At 46.0% G+C, this 20,376-nt stretch overlaps 1 protein-coding gene across 6 annotated transcripts in view; it reads right to left on the minus strand.

Annotated features, from left to right (window-relative positions):
* Positions 1-20,376, minus strand: part of SAMD4A (sterile alpha motif domain containing 4A) — a 204,970-nt gene that overhangs the window by 78,605 nt on the left and 105,989 nt on the right. For 5 of the 6 annotated variants that reach the window (XM_074956485.1, XM_074956484.1, XM_074956488.1 and 2 more), the window contains exon 3: positions 6,791-7,309. In XM_074956485.1, coding sequence (XP_074812586.1) covers positions 6,791-7,309 — 519 coding nt within the window. Of the gene's footprint in view, positions 1-6,790; positions 7,310-12,634; positions 12,695-20,376 lie in introns of those variants that run through there. The other variant, XM_074956487.1, reaches the window with a different exon arrangement.

Consider the following 20,376-nt stretch of genomic DNA (forward strand, 5'->3'; position numbering starts at 1 on the left):
GTTGAAGTCTGGCTGGTCCAGGATGGGCCACAGACTACCCATGGCCTTTGGGATTAAAAAGTACCAGGAATAGAACCCCTTTTTCCTGTACTCGAGAGGAACTTCCTCCACCACACCCAGCTGTAGTAACCCATTTACCTCCTCTGTGAGGAGACTCTCGTGAAAGGGGTCCCTGAAGAGGGATGGGGAAGGCACGTGGGAGAGGGGATAGAAAGGAACTGGAGGGTATAACCTGTTCCACTGTACTGAGGACCCAGAGGTCCGAAGTTATAGTGGTCCACGACAGGAGGAAAGGGAAAAGGCAGTCGGAGAACACTGGGAAAGAGGGATCTGGGGAATAGTCTGGTAGGTGCACCCTCAAAACGTCCGTTTGGCCCCCTGCTTATTACGGCTCAAGCCCGACTGGGCCAAGGGTGGAGGCAGGTGGCTCGGGCAGCGCTTGTAACCTTTGGCTCGTTTATGGGGCTGGTCCTGCCGAGGCTGGCTCCCCAGCCCTGTGTCTGCTGCCGTTGGAGGTCTCTGGTGTCCAACTGGTCCTGTGATCGGCACCAGGCCCTTGGAGATGGTCGGGGCCAGTCCCAGAGTTCTTGCCGGGTGGCGCGTGCCTCAGAGGGTCTGCGCCAATCTACGGGCGAGGTACACCTCGAGTTCCTCGATCGGTGCCCCAGGTGTGGGGACCGAAGAGGGCTCCACTGAGTCTACCCTCCAGTCCTGAGGCAACGGCTTCAGGCGGGCAATTGCTGGTGGGACGTCCCTCTTGATGGAGATCAGTACCGCTGAGGTGGGGACACATGCATAGGTCCCAGCACGGGTTTTCCCCAAGACTGGGGTACCGCGGGAGCTGGTGAGGACGGTACCAGGATCATCAGGATCTTTTGAGCCACTTGAAGAGCTTCTGGCGTCAATGGCACCTGAAGTGGCCTAGGGCCTGCACCGCCATCCAAGCTTGTAGGCAAATCATGGGATGGGCTGCACCGCTTGACTTGAGATGAGGACTGACTTCCCAAAGGGGGTGTTGAACTTCCCGGCACGGGTGGTGGCTCACCCCCAGCCCTCTCCTGTCCCTTACGGGGGGTAGGGGATCTTCCTCTCCCAGTCTTCAGTGGCTTCTTCCCTGGAGCTGTGGAGGGGGAGGGGTGCCGGCTCGTGGATGGCACTGGTGGAGCACTGCGCATGGAGGCCGCGGTGCTCAGTGCGGAGTCGGACTGCTGCTCCGGAACCGGAGTGAGTGCTGACTCCATTAGGAGCGCTTTCAGATGGATAATGCGCTCCTTCTTGATCCTAGGTTTAAAGGACTTGCAGATATGGCACTTGTCACTTGTGGGACTAATGAAAAGTTGAGAACTACTACTACGGGTAACTAAGAAACTGCTAACTATATACAACTACATTACAGATTTTCAAAGTTCACAAGAACAGAAAACGAAACACTGCTAGTCGAAGCAGCAGATGTTCCAGCACCATCACTGGCAGCAAGAAGGAACTGAGAGTGGGGGGAGCCGGTGGCGCTCCTTATACTGCGCCATACGGGTGCCACTCCACGGGGCGCCAGAGCTGGTCCCCTACGAATACTGCTGAGGGAAAAGTTTCCAGCACTGGTGCATGTGGCGAGCGCCCAGACCTAGTACAGAATGGACATGAGCAAGCGTTCGAAGAACTTAAAATTTCTTGCTGGGTATCTCCACCTGCAGTGATTCACCTGCTGCAGCCAGAATGTCGTAGCCATCTTCTCAGAAGCTATTTCTCTCCAACCTGGTTTCGCCTTATTCATGTCTGTTTTCCCTTAGGTAAATGTCCTGATAATCACTCTGGTCTCAGGTCTCTTCTTCCTTAGGAGAGTTTGATGCAGCTGCCTTTCAAACCCGATTATCAGTGCCCCCAGTCTTTCTGTTCCTCTTCAGCTACTCAGAAAGGGCATCTAGAGCAAGCTCTTCTCCCTCCTCTCCAGAGACTAAACTCTGTGTTGTACCCGCCCCATTTTCAGCCCATAACATAAGGGACCAAAGCACTGTGTGAACATACCTCTTGTAATTTCAGCATTGCCACACAAAGCGTTCAAGAATCACAAATCGCCCCCCCTCAAAATAACAAGATTTTTAAAAATAATAATAAATTTAGGGATCTTTTTATTTGCCTTCTTGTTCTGAGCCTTTACAGCACACATCTGCCAGCTGGACTTGTCACAGTCTGCCAGCTTTCCAGCACAACCAGGAAGGCTAGGAATTTGCTTTTATTTAACGAAAGCTGAGATTCTCCCATGATCACCAGATTCCGGGAGCTGGGGCTTTAAGAAGAATGCCAAATATTGCAAGATTCACGATCAAATAGCGAGCGCTGGCAATGCTGCAGCTTACAGAGCAGTCTCATCTAGCATCATTCCAAACCTGCAGACACTGGGCCAGACTGTGCATGCACCACCTGGGCAGAGGTCTTATCCTTCATGGAGCTTGCCCATGCAGGGAAGCATGCCCACTGTGCCACACCTAAGGAGGGTGCAGAAGGCACTCCCTGCAGGTCAGTCAGGGGGAGGGATGACCCTATCGTCTCTCTCCCGCTTTGGGGTGGCTTGCACCCTGGTGGGAGCTAGGAGGGTGCAGTCTCTGGGATCAGAAAACTGCAGGGACTGAAGCTATGCCTGGCTCCTGGGATGTGCCTACTGGAGAAAAGCTCCCCCCCTACACCATTTTGTGCACCTCCGCAGGGGGCAGGCACAATATGCCCCATTCTTTTGCTAAAGAGAATAAAATGCACATCTGCCTGTCAACATGGACACTTCCTATCCACGCACTGCAGACACTCCCCCTCTCCTTTAAATCTCCCAAGCATTTAAAAACCTACAGGGTCATTTTCATCACCAGAGACTGGTTAGGCGCCTTGGTGTAACGCCCTGGATACCGCGGGCGTGTGACCAGTGCTTGCTAGTTCAGTGCAGAGGTGTAATGAACGTATATTTTGTAGTGGCTGGTTAAATCCTTCATGCAATATAGGCCGAAGTGCAAAAGACAGTAGCTGAGAGATGCGCTGCAGTAACATTCAGGACCATTAGGAAGCGTGTGTGGCAAAAGTGAAACAGGCTGTGGTTATTATTAACTTAGGAAGCACCGGCCATGCAACTGGATCCTTCACACAGCTATTTTCACAATCAGCCTCTCATGCACCCTCCCACCAGGGCCTAGTGAAAACGATCCCCTCTTGGGTGACTCGTCTGTGAAACAACCTAATAGAATTTTCTGCACAGCAGGTGCTTGCAACAAGAGCCATTTAATTTCTGCACTAGCTGAAGATGAGGCAAAGGGGCAAGTCAGATAGGAATCTCAACATACATCATGCCTGGAGCACTTGGGGTCTGACCCGTCAGCAAAGAATCTGTGCAGCAGGACAGAGCAATGTTCCTGCCACATGGCATTCTATGCACCAGCCAAATATACACGGGAGCACCTACACACCATGGGGATGGGGACTTTAACAATGCATGTCATAATGGTAATTCATAACCATCATTGAGAATTTGAAATGCCACCTTAAAGAGGGCCCTAGTTACAAGAGCTAAGGAGAGAAACAATAGCCTTTCTTTCATTCAGTTACTGATCCATGAGAGGATCTTCCCTCTTATCCCGTGACTGCTTAGTTTGCTTAAGGGCCATTGGTGAGGGACCTTGTCAAAGGCTTTCTGAAAGTCCAATTACACTATATCCAATGGATCACCCTTTCCCACATGCTTGTTGGCCCCCTCAAATAAGTCTAATAGATTGGTGAGGCATGATTTCCTTTTACAAAAGCCGCATTGACTCTTCCCCAACGTATTTTGTTTATCTACGTGTCTGATAATTCTGTACTTTAATATTGGTTTCAACCAATCTGCCTGGTTCTGAAGTTAGTGGGCTCGCCTTTGGACCACTTTTTAAAAAATAGGTGTTATATTAGCCACCCTCCAGTCATCTGGTTCAGAGGCTGATTTAAGCGACAGGTTACATATCACAGTTAGTAGTTCTGTAATTTCATATCTGAGTTTGTTCAGAACTCTCGGGTGATACCCTCTGGTCCTGGTGACTTATTACTGTTTAATTGATCCGTTAGTTCCAACACTTCCTCTATTGACACCTCAATCTGGGACAGTTCCTCAGATCTGTCACCTAAAAAGGATGGCTTGGGTGCAAGGATCTCCCGCATAGCCTCTGCAGCAAAGACCAATGAAAATTATTAATTTAGCTTCTCCGAAACAGCCTCATCTTCCTTCAGCACCTTGATCATTCAAAGGCCCCAGTCTGGCAGGTTTCCTGCTTTTGATGTACTTTAAAAAAAAATTGCTATTCGCTATTGTGTCTTTTGCTAGTTGCTCTGCAAATTCTTTCTTGGCCTGCCTTGTTATACTTTTACACTTAACTTGCCAGAATTTATTCTCATTTCTCCTCACTAGGATTTGATTTCCAATTTTGAAAGGATGCCTTTTTGCCTCTAACCACCTCTTTAACTCTGCTGTTTAGCCACGGTGGCATTTTTTTGGTCCTCTTACTGTTTTTTTTTTAATTGGGGTATACATTTAGTTTGAGCCTCTTTTATGGTGTTTTTTAATTTTCTCCATGCGGTTTGCAGGCATTTCACCCTTGAGACTGTTCCTTTTAATTTCTCTTTAACTAGCTTCTTCATTTGTATATAGTTCCCATTTCTGAAGTTAAATGCTACTGTGGAGGATTTCTTTGACAATTTTCCCCCCTACAAGGATGAAAAATTTAATTACACCGTGGTTGCTATTACCAAGCTATTCAGCTATATGCACCTCTTGGACCAGATCCTGGGTTCCACTTAGAAATATATCAAGAATTGCCTCTCCCCTTGTGGATTTCCAGGACAAGGTGCTCCAAGAAGCATTTACTTAACGTGTCTAGAAATTTTTTCTCTGCATCCCTTCCTGATGTGACACACACACAGACAATATGAAGATAAAGTTGAAATCCCGCAATATTATTGAGTTTTCTGCCTTTGTAGCCTCCTTAATCTCCCATAGCATTTCACAATCACCATCATCATCCTGGCCAGGTGCTTGGTGGCCTATACCTACTGCTATACTCTTATTGTTCAAGCATGGATTTTCTATCCACAGAGACCACAAAGTCTTTAATAACCATTCTAATGCTCTCAGAACTTTTCATTGTGAATTTCCACAGGTTGACAGACAAGTTAAGTTTCTTTACTGCAAGCAGCTTTCCCTCCAGAAAGCGAACTCTACATCTGAACAATTACTGTGTTCAGAATCATCAAAAGGAAAGACCAGGAGCACTTTCTAAATCTGCTTACCAGCGAAGGCCTGGAGATTTGTGTGTGAGATATTTGTGCAACTAGAGGGTGAGAGAGGGTGAACTTGTCCAAGGGCATGTGTAGACGGATGGGTTTAAAGGGGTCTGCCATGAGGGGACAAGGATGAGGGAGGGGGAAGATGAGTTGAAACTTCCTATTATGAGAGCAGGGGTGTATGGGGAAGGACGTCAACTTCTCCATTAACGTACAGGCACTTGTGCTCAGGTAGCAATAGAAAACAGGGCCCTGAATATGAAGAACAGCACCCAGTTGGACCCTGGGATCATTTTGAGGCATGGGAAGTGGAGATGTCTGTCAGTGCTAGAAAGCAAGAGCACTGTAAGCGGGAGATTGTGAAGGTTGAAGTCAGGCAGGGGAGCAAGGAAAAGGTAGAGCAGAGGCAGGGAGGGGAGGGCAAGTGTCTGATTTGCTGATCCCATTAAAACGGAGATAGAAACCTGGTTATGAAAAAAACTATCTGGGCTGTCTTTGTAAAACCCTGGTACCCACTATATGAAGACACAACAATTCCTCGTAACGTATCTTAAGGAAGGTCTCTGGGTATAGATTGCCCTTCATCAGGGTAAAAGGCATGCCAGCCCTCGTAACATCTTTCGACACAAAGACCAAGCGCTAGTCAATAGAACAGGCTCCAATCGTTCTGTGAAGATGCTACATTTGTTCTCCACCCAAGACGTAAGCAGGCACAAAAGTTTGGGGGAAGGGGGGGAGAGCCATAATGAGTCTCTACACAAAAGCTACATAAATCTTTGTTTAAAAATGCCAGTCACATTGCCCTGGCTTATCTGCATTATCCAATTCTGGGGCCCAGACCTGCAGTACCGCAGCCTGTGTAGGTCCCACTGAAGTCTGTCAGAGCTTTGCATGAGGAAAGACTCCAGAATTTTGCATCATTAGAAATAAAGAACACTGAAATAAAGAACACTGAAGACTGCACGGCTAAGATCCACTGTTACCAGTAAGAGTCACATCTCTGCCTAATAGAGATAAAAGCTAATGTTTTATAAAGTGCTCATCTGAATTCGGAGCCATGTACCATTTTCAAAAATGACTTAGGTACTTGGGAGTCTTGTTCCATTCCTTCCAATGAGACTTAGGCTCTAAGTGCCTCAGTCACTTTTGAAAATGGAACTTAGGCTTCTAAATCACTTAGGCACTTCTGAAAATGTTACCCAAAATTGGGGTTAATAGCATGAAAGGAAAGTCTTCAACGACGGATGTTTTTGCTCTTATAACCTCTTAGCTGTTCAATCTTTGTTCCAAGCAGCTTCGTGTTTAAAATCCTACACTATGCAAAACAGCAAAATGACTATTCTGGGCAATCAAGCATAAAGAAGGGTTTTTCCAGGGCCAAGCTAAAACTGGCCCCTCTTCTAATACGATAAGTGCTGCAAGGAAACAGTTGTGGGGCGGACATGCCACAGAAACTAGCCAGAAACGGCTCTCGGCAGTGGTTTACGTTTATGGTACTTACTTGTGCTTGTATTAGTTCCGATAGAATTGATCGTAGTGGGAACAGAAGAGGAGGAGTAGAGGGGCAAATGGCCATTCTCACACCCCAGGTTTTTGTCCTGCCAGCTGGAAGCACTGACACATATCCCAGAATCTCGAGAGTTCTGCCACCCATTCAGCTTGTCGTCAGAGTTCTGTCTTTGGTGATAGTAATGCGTCTGTCCATAATCCACAGAATCAGACCGACCTCTGTTTTGGTTGCCAAAACTACCCGATGTGCGATCCTCTAAGTGATTGAGCCACATGGCCAGAGCGCTCCTGTCTTCCAGTGAAGTGGCAGGATGGATCAAAGCATAAGACAAAAGCTGCCTGCTCTCTTCTATGTGTTGGTTGTGTTCAATCGAATGAGCCAGGATTTTAGGCAACAGTTTCATGTATTCCACTTTTGCTTCAATGTTTCCCGGTTTCAGTAAAGGCAGATGGGTTAACAATAGGGAGATCACTTTATCCTTGGATTCCTGTTGCCATTGGTTAATGATTCCTGTTGGGGGGTAAAAAAAAAAAAAAAAGAGTTGTGAAATCAGCAAATAAATAAATAGATTCCTACAAGGTACATATAACATTACAAAGAGATTTCTGTGTGTGATGCCCTGTGCTATGTGGAATTCTCTTTTATGGCATATATTTAAGTAACTGTGATTTTGGGTGCCCAATTTGAAACTCCTTAAAGAGGTCTGATTTTGAGGGGGGCTCAGCACTTTTTGAAAATTAGGCTCCTTTTAAGATATCTCAAGATGGACACCCAAAATTACCAGTCATTTCTGAAAATCTTAATATAAAAACATAACATAACATAAGAATGTCCATAGAAGGTCAGACCAATGGTCTATCTAGTCCTGTATCCTGTCTTCTGACAGAGGTCAGTGCCAGATGCTTCAGAGAGAATGAACAAAACAGGGCAATTATCAAATTATCCGTCCTGTGCCATCCAGTTCCAGCTTCCAGCAGTCGGAGATTTAGGGACACCTAGAACATGGGGTTGCATCCCTGACCATCTTGGCTAATAGTCACTGATGGACCTATCCTCCATGAACTTATCGAATTCTTTTTTGAACCCAGTTCAAAACCCAGTTTTGGCCTTCACAATATCCCCTGGCAACAAGTTCCACAGGATGACTGTGCGTTGTGTGAAGAAGTACTTCCTTATGTTTGTTTTAAACCTGCTGCCTATTAATGTCATTCGTGACCCCTGGGTCTTGTGTTACATCAAGGGGTAAATATTGCTTCACTTTCTCCACACCAGTCACGATTTTATAGACCTCTATCATATCCCCCCTTCGTCTCTTTTCTAAGATGAACAGTCCTAGTCGTTTTAATCTCTGCTCATGTGGAGACTTTGGCTAGCAGCCCAAATTCTGCCCTCTGTTACTCTACTGACTTTAATGAGGTTGCACTGATGTAACCAATGGCAGAATTTGGCCCAACATTTGTTAACATTATATGTTATACAGAAAATAGTTTCATGTACTAACGCACTGAAATACACCTTCAAAGACACAGATTAAAAATTACATTCAGTAAAAGGGAAAATGAATACTATTAATGCATGAAGCCACAGAGTCCTAGAGTTTAAGGCCAGAATGGATCACCAGATCATCTGGTCTGACCTTCTGTATATCACAGGCCACCAAAACCACCCAGCACCTACACACTAGTAGCAAAATTTGTCTCCTCTGAAAGTTATTTATAATTGCAACTGAAAACCATGGAATGATTTCACTACAGAAGCACAATTTTTGAACACCAGCTGATTACTTCTTTGTGAAAGCAATGGACAGTTTTGATACAGAGAGAACCTACAACATATAAAACGATGACTACTACACATGCCCAATACCTAGCCTGTGTAAACTGTCAGTGGACCTCCGCCGATCTATGTCAGCTGAAGATTTGGCCCTGTGTTTGTAAGAACGTCCACACAGTGTCGAACTAATTCTTCAGAAAAGACAGGTGTTGGTACTTTCAGTAATTTAAATATTTTTGATTGGCATAATACAATTATCGACCTGAAGAAGAGCTCTGTGTAGTCTGAAGAAGAGCTCTGTGTAGTCTGAAAGCTTCTCTCCTTCACCAACAGAAGTTGGTCCAATAAAAGATATTACCTCACCCACCCTGTCTCTCAAATTCAGAAAGAGTCATTCCAAAACATACTATTAAAGGCTCGGATTCTGCTATAGAATCTATGCAAAACTGAGCCAAAATTTGTGCTCTAAACTTATATTTCCTTGTATGAATGTTGACAGTTTCTCAGAACATAATACACACTCTTACCAGCTTCAGATTCCTGTTTAAAAGCAAACAACTGTTTTAGCACAAAACCACTAGATGGCTTTCTGGAAACATTGGTCATTCCAATTCAAACTTTGTGCAGAGATATTTCCTTCCCTCACCCCAGTGTAACTCTACACTTTTTATTTCTTCGAAATCACTTCCAAATTGTCTGATTTCTCTTTGCATATCAAACTGACAAACGTGTGAACTGGATTTAGTGACAAAGCTATACTAACTCGAGCAAAAAGGAAAAATGTTTAATTGGGTAACAGAACCGCGATTTGAGTACATTGCATGTGTGTATAGGCCAGAAAGGCCAGCAATTTCACTTTTGCACATCATTCCGATTGTCCCAATGGGGCTCCCATCACTCAGAGGTAGTGACTATAAGCATACAAGATAGTACCAGTACAAAAATCTGAGGATGAGGGGTGGGGAAAGGTCCAGGGGGCAGGGTTGTTGATGGAGAGGGAGAAGAACAATTTCCTTTGCTTTTCCCTGTGGGAAATGATGGGAAATCTATGATGACCCACTCCTTTTCCATAATCTCTAACTGATGTGGCTTAGGAACAAACTACCCCCGAGAGCTATTTATTCCAGAATTGTCGATACAGGGTTTCTTGCACCTTCCTCTGATGCAAATGGCGCTGACCGTTTTCAGGGACAGGATCCTAGACTAGGCAGGCCCCTGGTCTGATGCAGTGTGGCAATTTTTATGTCCTTATTGTCATGCAATACTTTATATCCTCAAGCTGAGAGAGTGAACGTCACACATAGAGCCCGGCGTAGATACAAAAATGTGTATCTGCATCCGACCCATGAGCCGCAGAAATGGTCTGTGGATTTGCGGGGCCCTCCCCAGCCAGACCAGCGTGCAGCCCAGCTGGGGAGCTCGGACAGCCATGGGGAGCTGCCGTGGACCCTCCACCTGCCCACGGTGCAGGGGGAGGCTGAGAGCAGCCCCTGGCTGTGTCTCTGCCCCCCAGGCAGAGAGACTAGCTGTCTATCTGGTGGGGCATTCCCAGTGGCCCGCCAACTAGATACTTCCAATCGCAATAGATCATTGGCATGCTAACTGTTGTCGCTCTGGTTGCTTTCCACCTACTACGCTCTTCCCAACTCAAGTCCAACTGCCGACCCAGCTGCGCTGCCTGCCTGTCAGCTGCCCACCTCCACGCTGAATTCTGAGTATGCTCACACGGGATATCCTGGATTATGTTCCACACTCCCCTGTGGTAGTGTGCTCATAATGCAGCGGAGAGGCAGCTGCATCTAGGGCCAGGGCTAAGGTGGGCAGGGGCACCAGAGGTAAGCGACAACAGAAGGAAGGAAGCAGGAAGGCGTGTGTGGAGGAGGAGAATCCTGAGCACCTCATCTCAATTACATGTGTCTTCCTTCCGGCTCTCCCCCATTTGACATGTGCCTCCAGCCTATCTGCTCCCCCAACATACAGAGCACCAACTTACAGAGCATACATCTTCCGCACTCTCTCCCTAAAACTCAGCCCCCCGCTGCACTCCACCCTCTCTCTAGAGACTGTCTGAAGCAGGACAGTGTGGTTTTCTGACCCAGGAAACAGTGCACCATGCATGCTCAAATAAACTGGGATTTCAAAGAAACCACAAAATGCCCGGCACCACTGACAAATCAAACGTACACACTGATAAGCATAAAGAAAACAAATAGGACCTTGACCAGACACAGCCCAGGGACTAGGGAAAGTACCTAGAATGTTGTCAGAAAGGCTCCCTGGTCCCATAGCACATGTACAATTCAGTGGGGAGCAGTGTAGGCCAAAGGAAACACAGTGGCACCTGCGCCCTGAGAGCCTCTCTGAGGTATGGAGAAAGGACTGATGCTGGAAAGCTCAGGCAGGAGTGGGACTGGTCTCCAAGAGATGCAGAGGTTCAATGCAACGTTTCAAAATGACTAGATGTGGCTCTGAACCTCTCTAGTCTGCAAAACAGGATCAGAAATCTTGTCAAAAAAAAAAAAAAAGGCTCCCTGCTCTGCAAAGGCCCAGTGAACTGCAAAATCCTTTCTGCTTCTTGGCCAGAACTAGGAAGTGCCAAATTTAGCTGAAATGGCAAACAATTAGCTCTGAAAAGGATTTGGTTCCCTCTGAGTTCAGGGCAAGAGTCAGGCCTGTTCTGTTGCCCATTACTAGCAGGGCACTGGGAACGTGATAGGCATTGGGAAGGAGGGAAGACTAGATGGGCAGGGCAGTGACTGACCAGGGAGACAGGAGCAGCTCACCAGCATGTTCATCTCCCAAGCAACGCTCCTGCCTCCCCTCTCCTGGTGACAAGCTCCCAGTTCCACCCAGTCCCAGCAGCAACACCAACTGGTACCAACTCCCCACAACCAGACTCACTCTCATCTCCCACAGGAGCCCCCAATTCGACTCCCTACCAGTTATCAATCATTCCCAAGTACCCATGTCCTGATCCTTCCTTCCCCTCAGCTCCTAAACCCCTCTTCCCAGTCTGTCCAAACTCCCTCCCAGAGTTCCCCATCTCCAGCCTGATAAAACAATGTTAAGAAAAGTACCTCCCTTTCCTGTTTCAGAGATCTAGTCACTCTACCCAAGCAGTGTCTTACAGTCGTTTGTCTCCAAACAGACACTATTCATATTACAGTATCTCTCTTTCCCTCATTATAGGGGGTGTTGGTAGCCACTTGGCTATCTAACTTCCATTACAAGATTCTTGCAAGATTCTTGCTACCTATTTCGCTTTAATTGCTCAGGAACATCAGTAACCAAACATGAACGTTCTAAAAAGCCGGGCTCAGCCCACAGCCAGGGCTGCAGCACACGTTGTTCTGGGTATGCCTGGGAGCTCTCAGAGCAGATGCAGCCAGGAAGGCAGAGTATGTATGTAAAGAGCTGCCACTTTAGTTTGCAAAGTCAAGCGCTCAGACGTTAGGAAATGCCACATTTATGGCTGCCTGTGCAACCTTAATTCAATCTCCGTGTATATATGCGTTATGATACACATGTTAATTACATGATCACATACTATGATTTCCACATGACCCCTGCCATGTTCAGTGCCCAGGATGGATGTACAAGGAGGCAGAATGAAGGTTACTTGGGCAGCCATTTTGTAACTTTTGAGTGCTTTTGCACCTTTAGGTAACTTTGCAACCTAAATACAATTCTTTTAACATATTTTTGTATGTAATATACCTGTATAGTAGGAGAACAACAAGGGTAGGAGAGTTGAACTGCTAAATTTTCACTGCTCAATTCCAGTACCTACCCTGCCACCATCTTCTCTCCCCAGTGGCTAGCCATCAAATACAACAGTGTCCCTCTTCCAAGACTTTATGAAAAGGAATATCATCCATGTCTGGAGACTATGAGAACATAAACCTTTGCTGACCATAAGGAATCAATTCCAAAAGGTCATCCCAAAGTGGACTGCCATGTAGTCACTCCAGCCACATGCCAGACATGTGGATTTTCTAATACCCCCAATGAAAAAGACCAATCACAGCAGGGCTCTATACTTTTCAAAAGGTAAATGCCCACCTGGATGCATGAAAAATGTCAATATATACATGGACATGTTTGCACAGTTACTGCAAATGTGCACGAAAATCAGGCCAATATACGTGCAAGTTTGGCGCTACGTAGTGATTTGTGCTTGCAGTCCAGCAATTTGAAGATGGAGATGCAGCAACTGTGAGTGCATGGGGGCACAAGCATTCTTTTTTCTTTTGCCTGGGAGTCTCAGGCTTCCATTTTTAAAATATCAGCCCTGTACGGAAGAAAGGAAAGAGTAGTTGATAGCATGCACACAAAGAGATTCATCTCATTAGATGAGTCACCTGAAAGGGGCCATTTCAAAACATGAGACCACTGTGAAGTGTTTTTAAAGAACCGCTCAACACAAATCCTGTCATTTTCAAAACAGAATGGAAAGTTTTGCAGCAGAAAGGAGGCTATCCTCAAACTGTCATGTATGGTTTATCAGATTTCACAAAGAGGGCACACAAATATGTCATCTGGGGCATTGACAGAGAGGTAAAAACTAATTATTTGCAATTTAGAAACTAGATGACATCTTATAATAAGTAACAAGGACTATAATTAAAGACGACGATGATTTTAAAAACTGCTCAAGGACTCTCGGAGTGGCAGAGAGCATGTTTAAATACAAAGTCTGGTATTATTACTGCACAATGGCAAGTCAGCACATTTAAGGGCTCCAATCATTAGTAAATTACACTTAAATTGCTGTTTTAATTATACTCTTGCTTTCAGTTTAACAACATTTAGTATAAAAGAAGGCTCACAAGTGCATTCAGATAATTTGTTCAGGGAAGAAATGGCTAAGAATTAGATGCGCACATCCCAAAGTTATTGGCTAAATGGAATAATGGAACAATATTGCGAAATGGCAACAATATTCCAAGTGGGATGCAATCTAAGAGAAAAATTAGAAATTATGTAATTTTTTTCACTGAATTTTTAATTAGCTCTAAAAAAACATCCATCTTGGTAAGTAGTCCAAAACCCCTCAGGAGTGATTCCAGAACAGCCACAGCTTGTCTTTCTCTCTATTTGCATAACCCCTTCAGGCTGTGATCACTTCGTATCTTGTAAGCTAAGCAGTGCCAAGCCTGACTAGTACCTAGATGGAAGTCCTACAAGGAAAGCGCAAGTGTACCAAAGGGAGTGGAACTGGTGATATAGCAGTTAGCACGACTAAGCCTGATCTACACTGGGATTCTAGCCAATGGTGTAGCCGCAATGGTGCAAACTACTAGTATAGATACTATTTCTGCTGGTGCAGTTTACCCTAATTTCAGTCTGGTGCAGCACGGGTGTAAACTGTATCTACACTGAGGGTTTGCACTGGTGGTGAAAGTCCCAGTGTGGACAAAGCTTTACTCAGTAGAGCCTGATCCTGGGAGGTTCTGAGTGTTTTCTACAAGGAGCTGGGCGCTCCCAGATCCCACAATTTTCAGTTCCTTGCAGGACTGGTATGGCTTTAGGAAGGACTGTGCTATTGTACGCACCACCTTTCAGCTGAGGCATAACAAATAATGTCCAGACCACTTGTGGCCATAAAGATCCTATGGCATCACACAAGGAGTTTGATTAACCTCCATGGGCCAAATCCTCAACTTGTGTAAGCTGTCATAGTGACACTGAAATCAATGAAACTATAACAATTTACACCAAAGAGGATCCTGGCCCAGCCTGTCTAAATTTCTATTACAGTAGGTAACTAGCCACCTTCTCCCGACCTAATTTGCGCTGCACTATCAGTTAGATACGGCATTCTTCGCTGCTTGTCCTAAATTCTTGTGTACTATTGCTGTGCACCGTTAAACAGTTGACATATTCCACCCCAGGAGTGGCTGAATTTTGATGATGTGAGAAGAGATCCTTATATAGCGTTTGTTAGGAAAAAAACTGGCATCCAGATAAAAATATTTAAATTATTAGTTATTATTAATTGTTACCACCTGCAACTTGAACTTTTAAAATGTTATACTTAGTATGGGTGAAATGGTGCCTTATCTTTTCTTCCTGAGTTAACTTGATATCAAAAGAGCAATGTTAACAAAATGGGAATAAAACGAATCAGCTAAATCTTTTAGAATCACTCAGTATATCCATCCAGAACATCCCTTCTTTCTGTTGTTGAAATCTATCAATCCTCCAGCTCCATAGAATAAGAACTTCAATTAGTGCCTTTTCCATACGGTAACTGACGCCATTTAAAACAATATTGAGAGACAGCAGAATTAGATGCACTTAATGAAACTGACTTCTAAATGTCTCTGCCAGGAACACTGGGGACTGCTCCTGCTCCATCGAAGTCCATGCAAAATTGCCACTGAGGGCAAAGCGAGCAACATCTGGACCCAGTGCGCCGACAGCATTTCTACAGAAGTATATGTATGGGGCCAGACAATGCAGCAGTGATGCAGAAGGTGGTGTGAATCAGACCCCACGACACTCCTTAGGGCTGCTCATCCTTGCACTGGAGCTGAGCTGAGCACAGGGTCTGGGGACCTGGATCCTTCACCACTGAAGTTTTGCCATTAATTTCAATAGATACAAGTTGAAGCATTGGAGAGAGGGTGGCTTTGTGCCACCTTTTGGACTACTGTTTTCCTGGGGGCCAAGTCAGTCCCCACCACAGGTTAGCACACTGACTCAGGGGCTGCTCTAATCTGTGCCAAAACAGCCAGGGGCCATTCCTATCCCAGACCAATGACATGTCCAGTCCCAGCACATGTCAGAGGATCTGCCAGAGGCCAGGGACATCTGTTAGAGGCCTGTTTCCCTGCAGCCCCTCCCCTGCAGGTCTCTCACCTGCCCACAAGCACATGGAAACATTTGGGCCTATATGGGAAGAGTAGGCCAAGATCCCCTACCAGAACAAGTCTCAAGCCTCACTAATAGCTAGTAGAGGCCACCAGAACTCAGTAAAGAGTATCAAAGAGCAGAACTGTTCACAGAATGTTAAAGAAGGTAAATAGGGCTCTATTCTTTACCTCCCAAAGCTCCCATATCCAGATTTATGAACACATGAAGGAATTCACATTGGCCCCAGCTGGCCATTTATGTGACTGTCTTTCTGTATCTCATTACAGGAGTGACTTCATTCTTTTTCTAACTGGTCTGTTTTTGGACATGTTAAGCATTTAAAGAGTAGGTGCCATCTTTGAAAAATAAGTGAGGATTGAGCTATCAATACCACAATGAGAGGCAATATAGATAAATAATACTGCACAAACTGAAACATGAAAACACACCCACACAGGCTTGGAATCTGCATTCTGCAACAGCAATTCCAGCAACCTCACACTGTAGGCCAGTGACTCTTAAAACTGCATCCAAGGGCCACCAGTGATCCATGGAAAACTTGCCAGTGATCCACTGAAAGCTATCTGGTCACACGGTGCTGGCCCTCCTCATTTCCAGCTGCTACATCACATTAAAGGAAGCTAAAAATACATTAAATACTTTCCTAATGTTCCTTTTCCACAGAAGCAATTGCTACAGTAGCTGCAGAGAAGTTATGTGACTGCTAATGGGAGGAGAGGTGAATACACTATGGAGAATAGCAGGGCAAGTGGTCTAGTGGTAGGAAGATGGACCATTAGATGTAGTCCATGCTAAGAAGGAGTTTGAGAGCTCCCTACTTTAGGCTACACCAGGGGTAGGCAAACTGTTTGGCCTGAGGGCCACATTGGCGTTGTGAAACTCTATGGAGGGCCGGGTAGGGAAGGCTGTGCCTCCCCAAATGGACGGCCCCCCTCAGAACTCCTGACCCATCCAACCCTCTGCCTGCTCCTTGACCCCTGACCACCCCCTCCCGAGACCCCCCCGACAATAACCGCCCCCCCCCGGGACCTCACCCCCTATCCAGCCCCCCCACTGCCTGTTCCCTGACTGCCCCAACCCCTACCCACACCCCCGACCCCTGACAGGCCCCCTGGGACTCCCACGCTTATCCAGCCACCCCCTGCCTCCTGTCCCCTGACTGTCCCCCGGAACCCCCTGCTTCTTATCCAAACCTCCCCCCCCCCCCCGCCCCCTCACCATGCCGCTCAGAGCAGCAGGAGCTCGCAGCCCCACTGCCTGGCTGGAGCCAGCCACACCACCCACGCTGCTCGGCTGAGGCTGCAGGGAAGGGGGAACAGTGGGGGAGGGGCCCGGGGCTAGCCTCCCCAGCCAGGAGCTCAGGGGCCGTAGTCTGCCCACCTCTGGGCTACACAGATAATAAAACAAAGACAAGAGTCGAAAGCAAACAAAGACAAAGCGCTAGAAAATCTATAGTAGGGAACACTCCTGAACTGACAGGAGCACAGATTAGATCATTTACTAAAGTAGGTCATTTCTGGCTTTAACGTCCATGATGGTTCTATGATTAAGAAGTTTCATATGTGTTAACCACCAGAATAAGCCCTGATGTCCCTTTGATTGTTAAACATATTGGCCCTAATTCGTTCATTGAAATCAATGGAGTTATGATACGGATTAATTTAGCTTGTAGGCATTGTCAAAAAGATACCATATGGACATCAGCAAAAACATTAACAATTTCATAGTTGTCTGATGTAGTAGTTATACGTGTACGGAACATATGTGGTATGCATTCACTGAATGTCCATGTAAACATAGAAATACACAGAGAACAGGATTCAACAACAAATGAGTACAGGGTCATAAACAGGTATGTTCCCTAGGTCACATCAGCCTCTACATATACTATGTATTATATGGAACATATATAGGGTGTCTCATGGTAATTTGTTTGTGAAAATGGAGTTATGGAAGATAGAAGATAGGAGCAGTGTCTGAGGCTAGCATCACATAAGCAAGCTTGTTGGTGCAGCTCTGTCAATGCATCCCACTTTTACCCTACAACAACCCTACTATTCCACTCCTGAAACTGTGTGTCATGCTGGGCGGTGTTTTCATGGTGTGTACAAATGTCCACTGGGGACTAGAATAAGAGCAGCAAATTCATTTTTGCTTTTGAAGCCAGGTTTGGGGAGATGAAAAACTTGGTTCTGTGCTGCTGGGAACTCATCTTTCCACTCAGTTCTCCAGGGCAATGACAGTTTGGGCCCAGGCCTGTATCCCTGACGCATGGGGGTATTTCTTACTCCCGTCAGGAGACTTACTGATTTTGTGTGAGGAAAGCCTGGAGGAGCAGCCCTTTAACTTACTGTGTTCAGCTTGAACAAAAGTTCTTGGGATATTTCAGACAGACAACAGCAAGTCTGGGGATGATAAAGACAAAGGTAAGTCGCCGAGGTCAGACGGAGAAAAAAGCCATGAGGACTCTTCATGAAATTATGTCCCAAACAGCCTAAAAAACAAATACTTAACCAGCCCAGTGAGTGCACAGATGCAGGCCTCTGCTGGTGCTGAATTAGCCAATGGAGGGAGCTCATTGCTCTTCATCAAGAAAAAAAGTATTATGAAGAAAAAATCAACTATTTTGTTTACATATTGTATTAAAGGGAAGAACCTTCACAATGTGTCCCACACTTCATATAGACATCTGCAACCACAAAGTAATCTGGTTCTACTGAACTATAATGTGTGCAGAAGAACAAGGATTTTCCTACTTTTGGCTATATTTCCCCCGTAATTAGCAAACTTAGCAGTGCTCATGTTATTGTAAGGTGGTCTGTGTAAGACCAGAAGGAATAGATTTCCAGTGCTTGTTAATGGCAAGCTACAATCAGCTTCCCCATTAAGTGTGCTTCTGGAGAGAGAGTACCAGTAACAGGATTTTTTCTTTTCTAAATTGAATACAGACGCTATAAGTTTCACTCCAAAAGCAGAGTGGGGGGGAGATAAAGTCTTTTTTTTTCAAGAAATATTTAATACCAAACCAAAATATACGGAGACTTTGAATTTTCTTGCCATGCATCTGGTAGGAAGTTTTATTTCTAGGCCAGAGCTGTTGCACACTTTTGCTTCAGATACCATGAAAACGGGAGAGTTACTTAGAAATATTACTCTAAGCTTGGCACTAGAATGCTTGGATGTGACGTTTGTCAGTGGAGAGCACCTCAGGGCATCTGGCTTACTTAGAAGAGGGAAAAGACATGCTGGTAAAATTTTCTAACACACCCAAGTCACAACCTTTGAAACAGGAGTAGGTCAAAGTGGACTGGGGAACAATTGGTACATGGCACCAAAGTGCAGACAGACACTTAAGGAGTGGTATGTTAGTGCGATGCAGATTTACACCCCAGCTTGCTGTAGACTAAGTGTCCATGTAGCAAACCCTCAGTTGCTTTTCAACATTTTGCCTGTTCTCTCTCCACTGGCTCCGAGCACATCACGGGAGAGATAATCCTCTGCACTCATTTCACAAGCTGTGGCCCAGCAGACAGGGTCCCACTGAGCAGCGGATGTGACAGTGAAAGTGTTGCTAATATCTGGAGAGGAGGGAGGGCACACAAACCTGAGCAACAGATGGAGAGACTGAGTATCCTGCCCAACTGATTAGCGCACTTACCGCTGCGAGCTGCAGCAAGGTGCACGGCTGAGCCAGGGGCTCTGAAGAACATCGCAGTTGCCAAGAGGCTAGAGGGATTGGCTGGAAAAAGCTCACTGTCAGAAATGAATGTTCTAAACTCGACAGGCCAGGCATCGCGGGGTTGATCCAAATGTCACAACTTGCCTCTCTCAAACTCATACGCTAGAATCTGGATGCAGAGTGGGTCAGACACAGGCAAAAAGAAACCTGGCAAACCTGGGACAGCAGCAATTGTGAGCCTGAGAGCAAGATGGGCTGAGGGTCCCTCTGAAGGTTCCTAGGTACTCCCAAAGCACAGGTACAAAACAGCATAGAAGGTAAATTAGACAGAAACATGGTGGCAGCCAGTGAGAGAGCAGCATTCCTTTAGACTCCATAGAAATAGCTTGGACTCCAGGACCATTCTGAGGGACAGATGACTAGGAAAAGCTCCCCTCAGGATTTAAGACAGCTTGATATCAGGCACTGACAAACAACGAGAAGACCCACTTTCTAAGCGAAAGCAGAATTAAGCCAACCTTGCTAGTCTCCCAACCAACATCGTCTTTTTGAGGGCAGAAACATTTCCAGCCAGTGACAAACAAGCAGCCTCACTCAGAGGCCCTTGCCATCCCCAAGAGAGTTGGTCTCCAACAGCAGCAAGAAACCTACAGCAATCTGTTGGGCATAGGAGCCAGCATGGGTGTCTTTGCCTTGCTGGACCGGCAGCCTAAGGAATAAACCCACAAAGGCCAGTTGATATTTCCTCAACACTTCCTTGGGCAGGTGACCTCCTGTGCACCAGGGCCATCCTCTTTCTGGCCTCAATTAGGTGAGGAGGACTCCTTTCAAACTGTAAGATGCTTAGCTTGATCCTTCTCACTCAAGGCAAATGGAAGCTCAAGAACGACAAGTGTGGTCCAGTTGAATTCTGGGCAGCGGCTGTGGAATCACTCAGGATGGATACGTTCTTCTGCTTCAGGTCATCTGCACAGGAAAGAGGCACTGGAACACAAAAAGCAAGAGCACCAGTGCCACAAGTGTCCTCCCTGGAGAGGGGTAAGGAAGGACGTCACAGCACATGCAGAGAGGAATCTAGAAATGGCATCAAACTTTACTTTGGGTGGGCTGCTGCCCTCCGACCATTAGAGGAGTACAAGTCATTTATCAGTTTCCAATGAATATAGTGAGGAAGCGGAATTATCAAACATGGGATGTCAGGCCCGGTGGACTGGCTGCCATTGGCCCAATAGACGACAGACATCCA

Source organism: Natator depressus, chromosome 6 (genome assembly GCF_965152275.1).
Source record: "Natator depressus isolate rNatDep1 chromosome 6, rNatDep2.hap1, whole genome shotgun sequence".
Classification (NCBI taxonomy): domain Eukaryota; kingdom Metazoa; phylum Chordata; order Testudines; family Cheloniidae; genus Natator; species Natator depressus.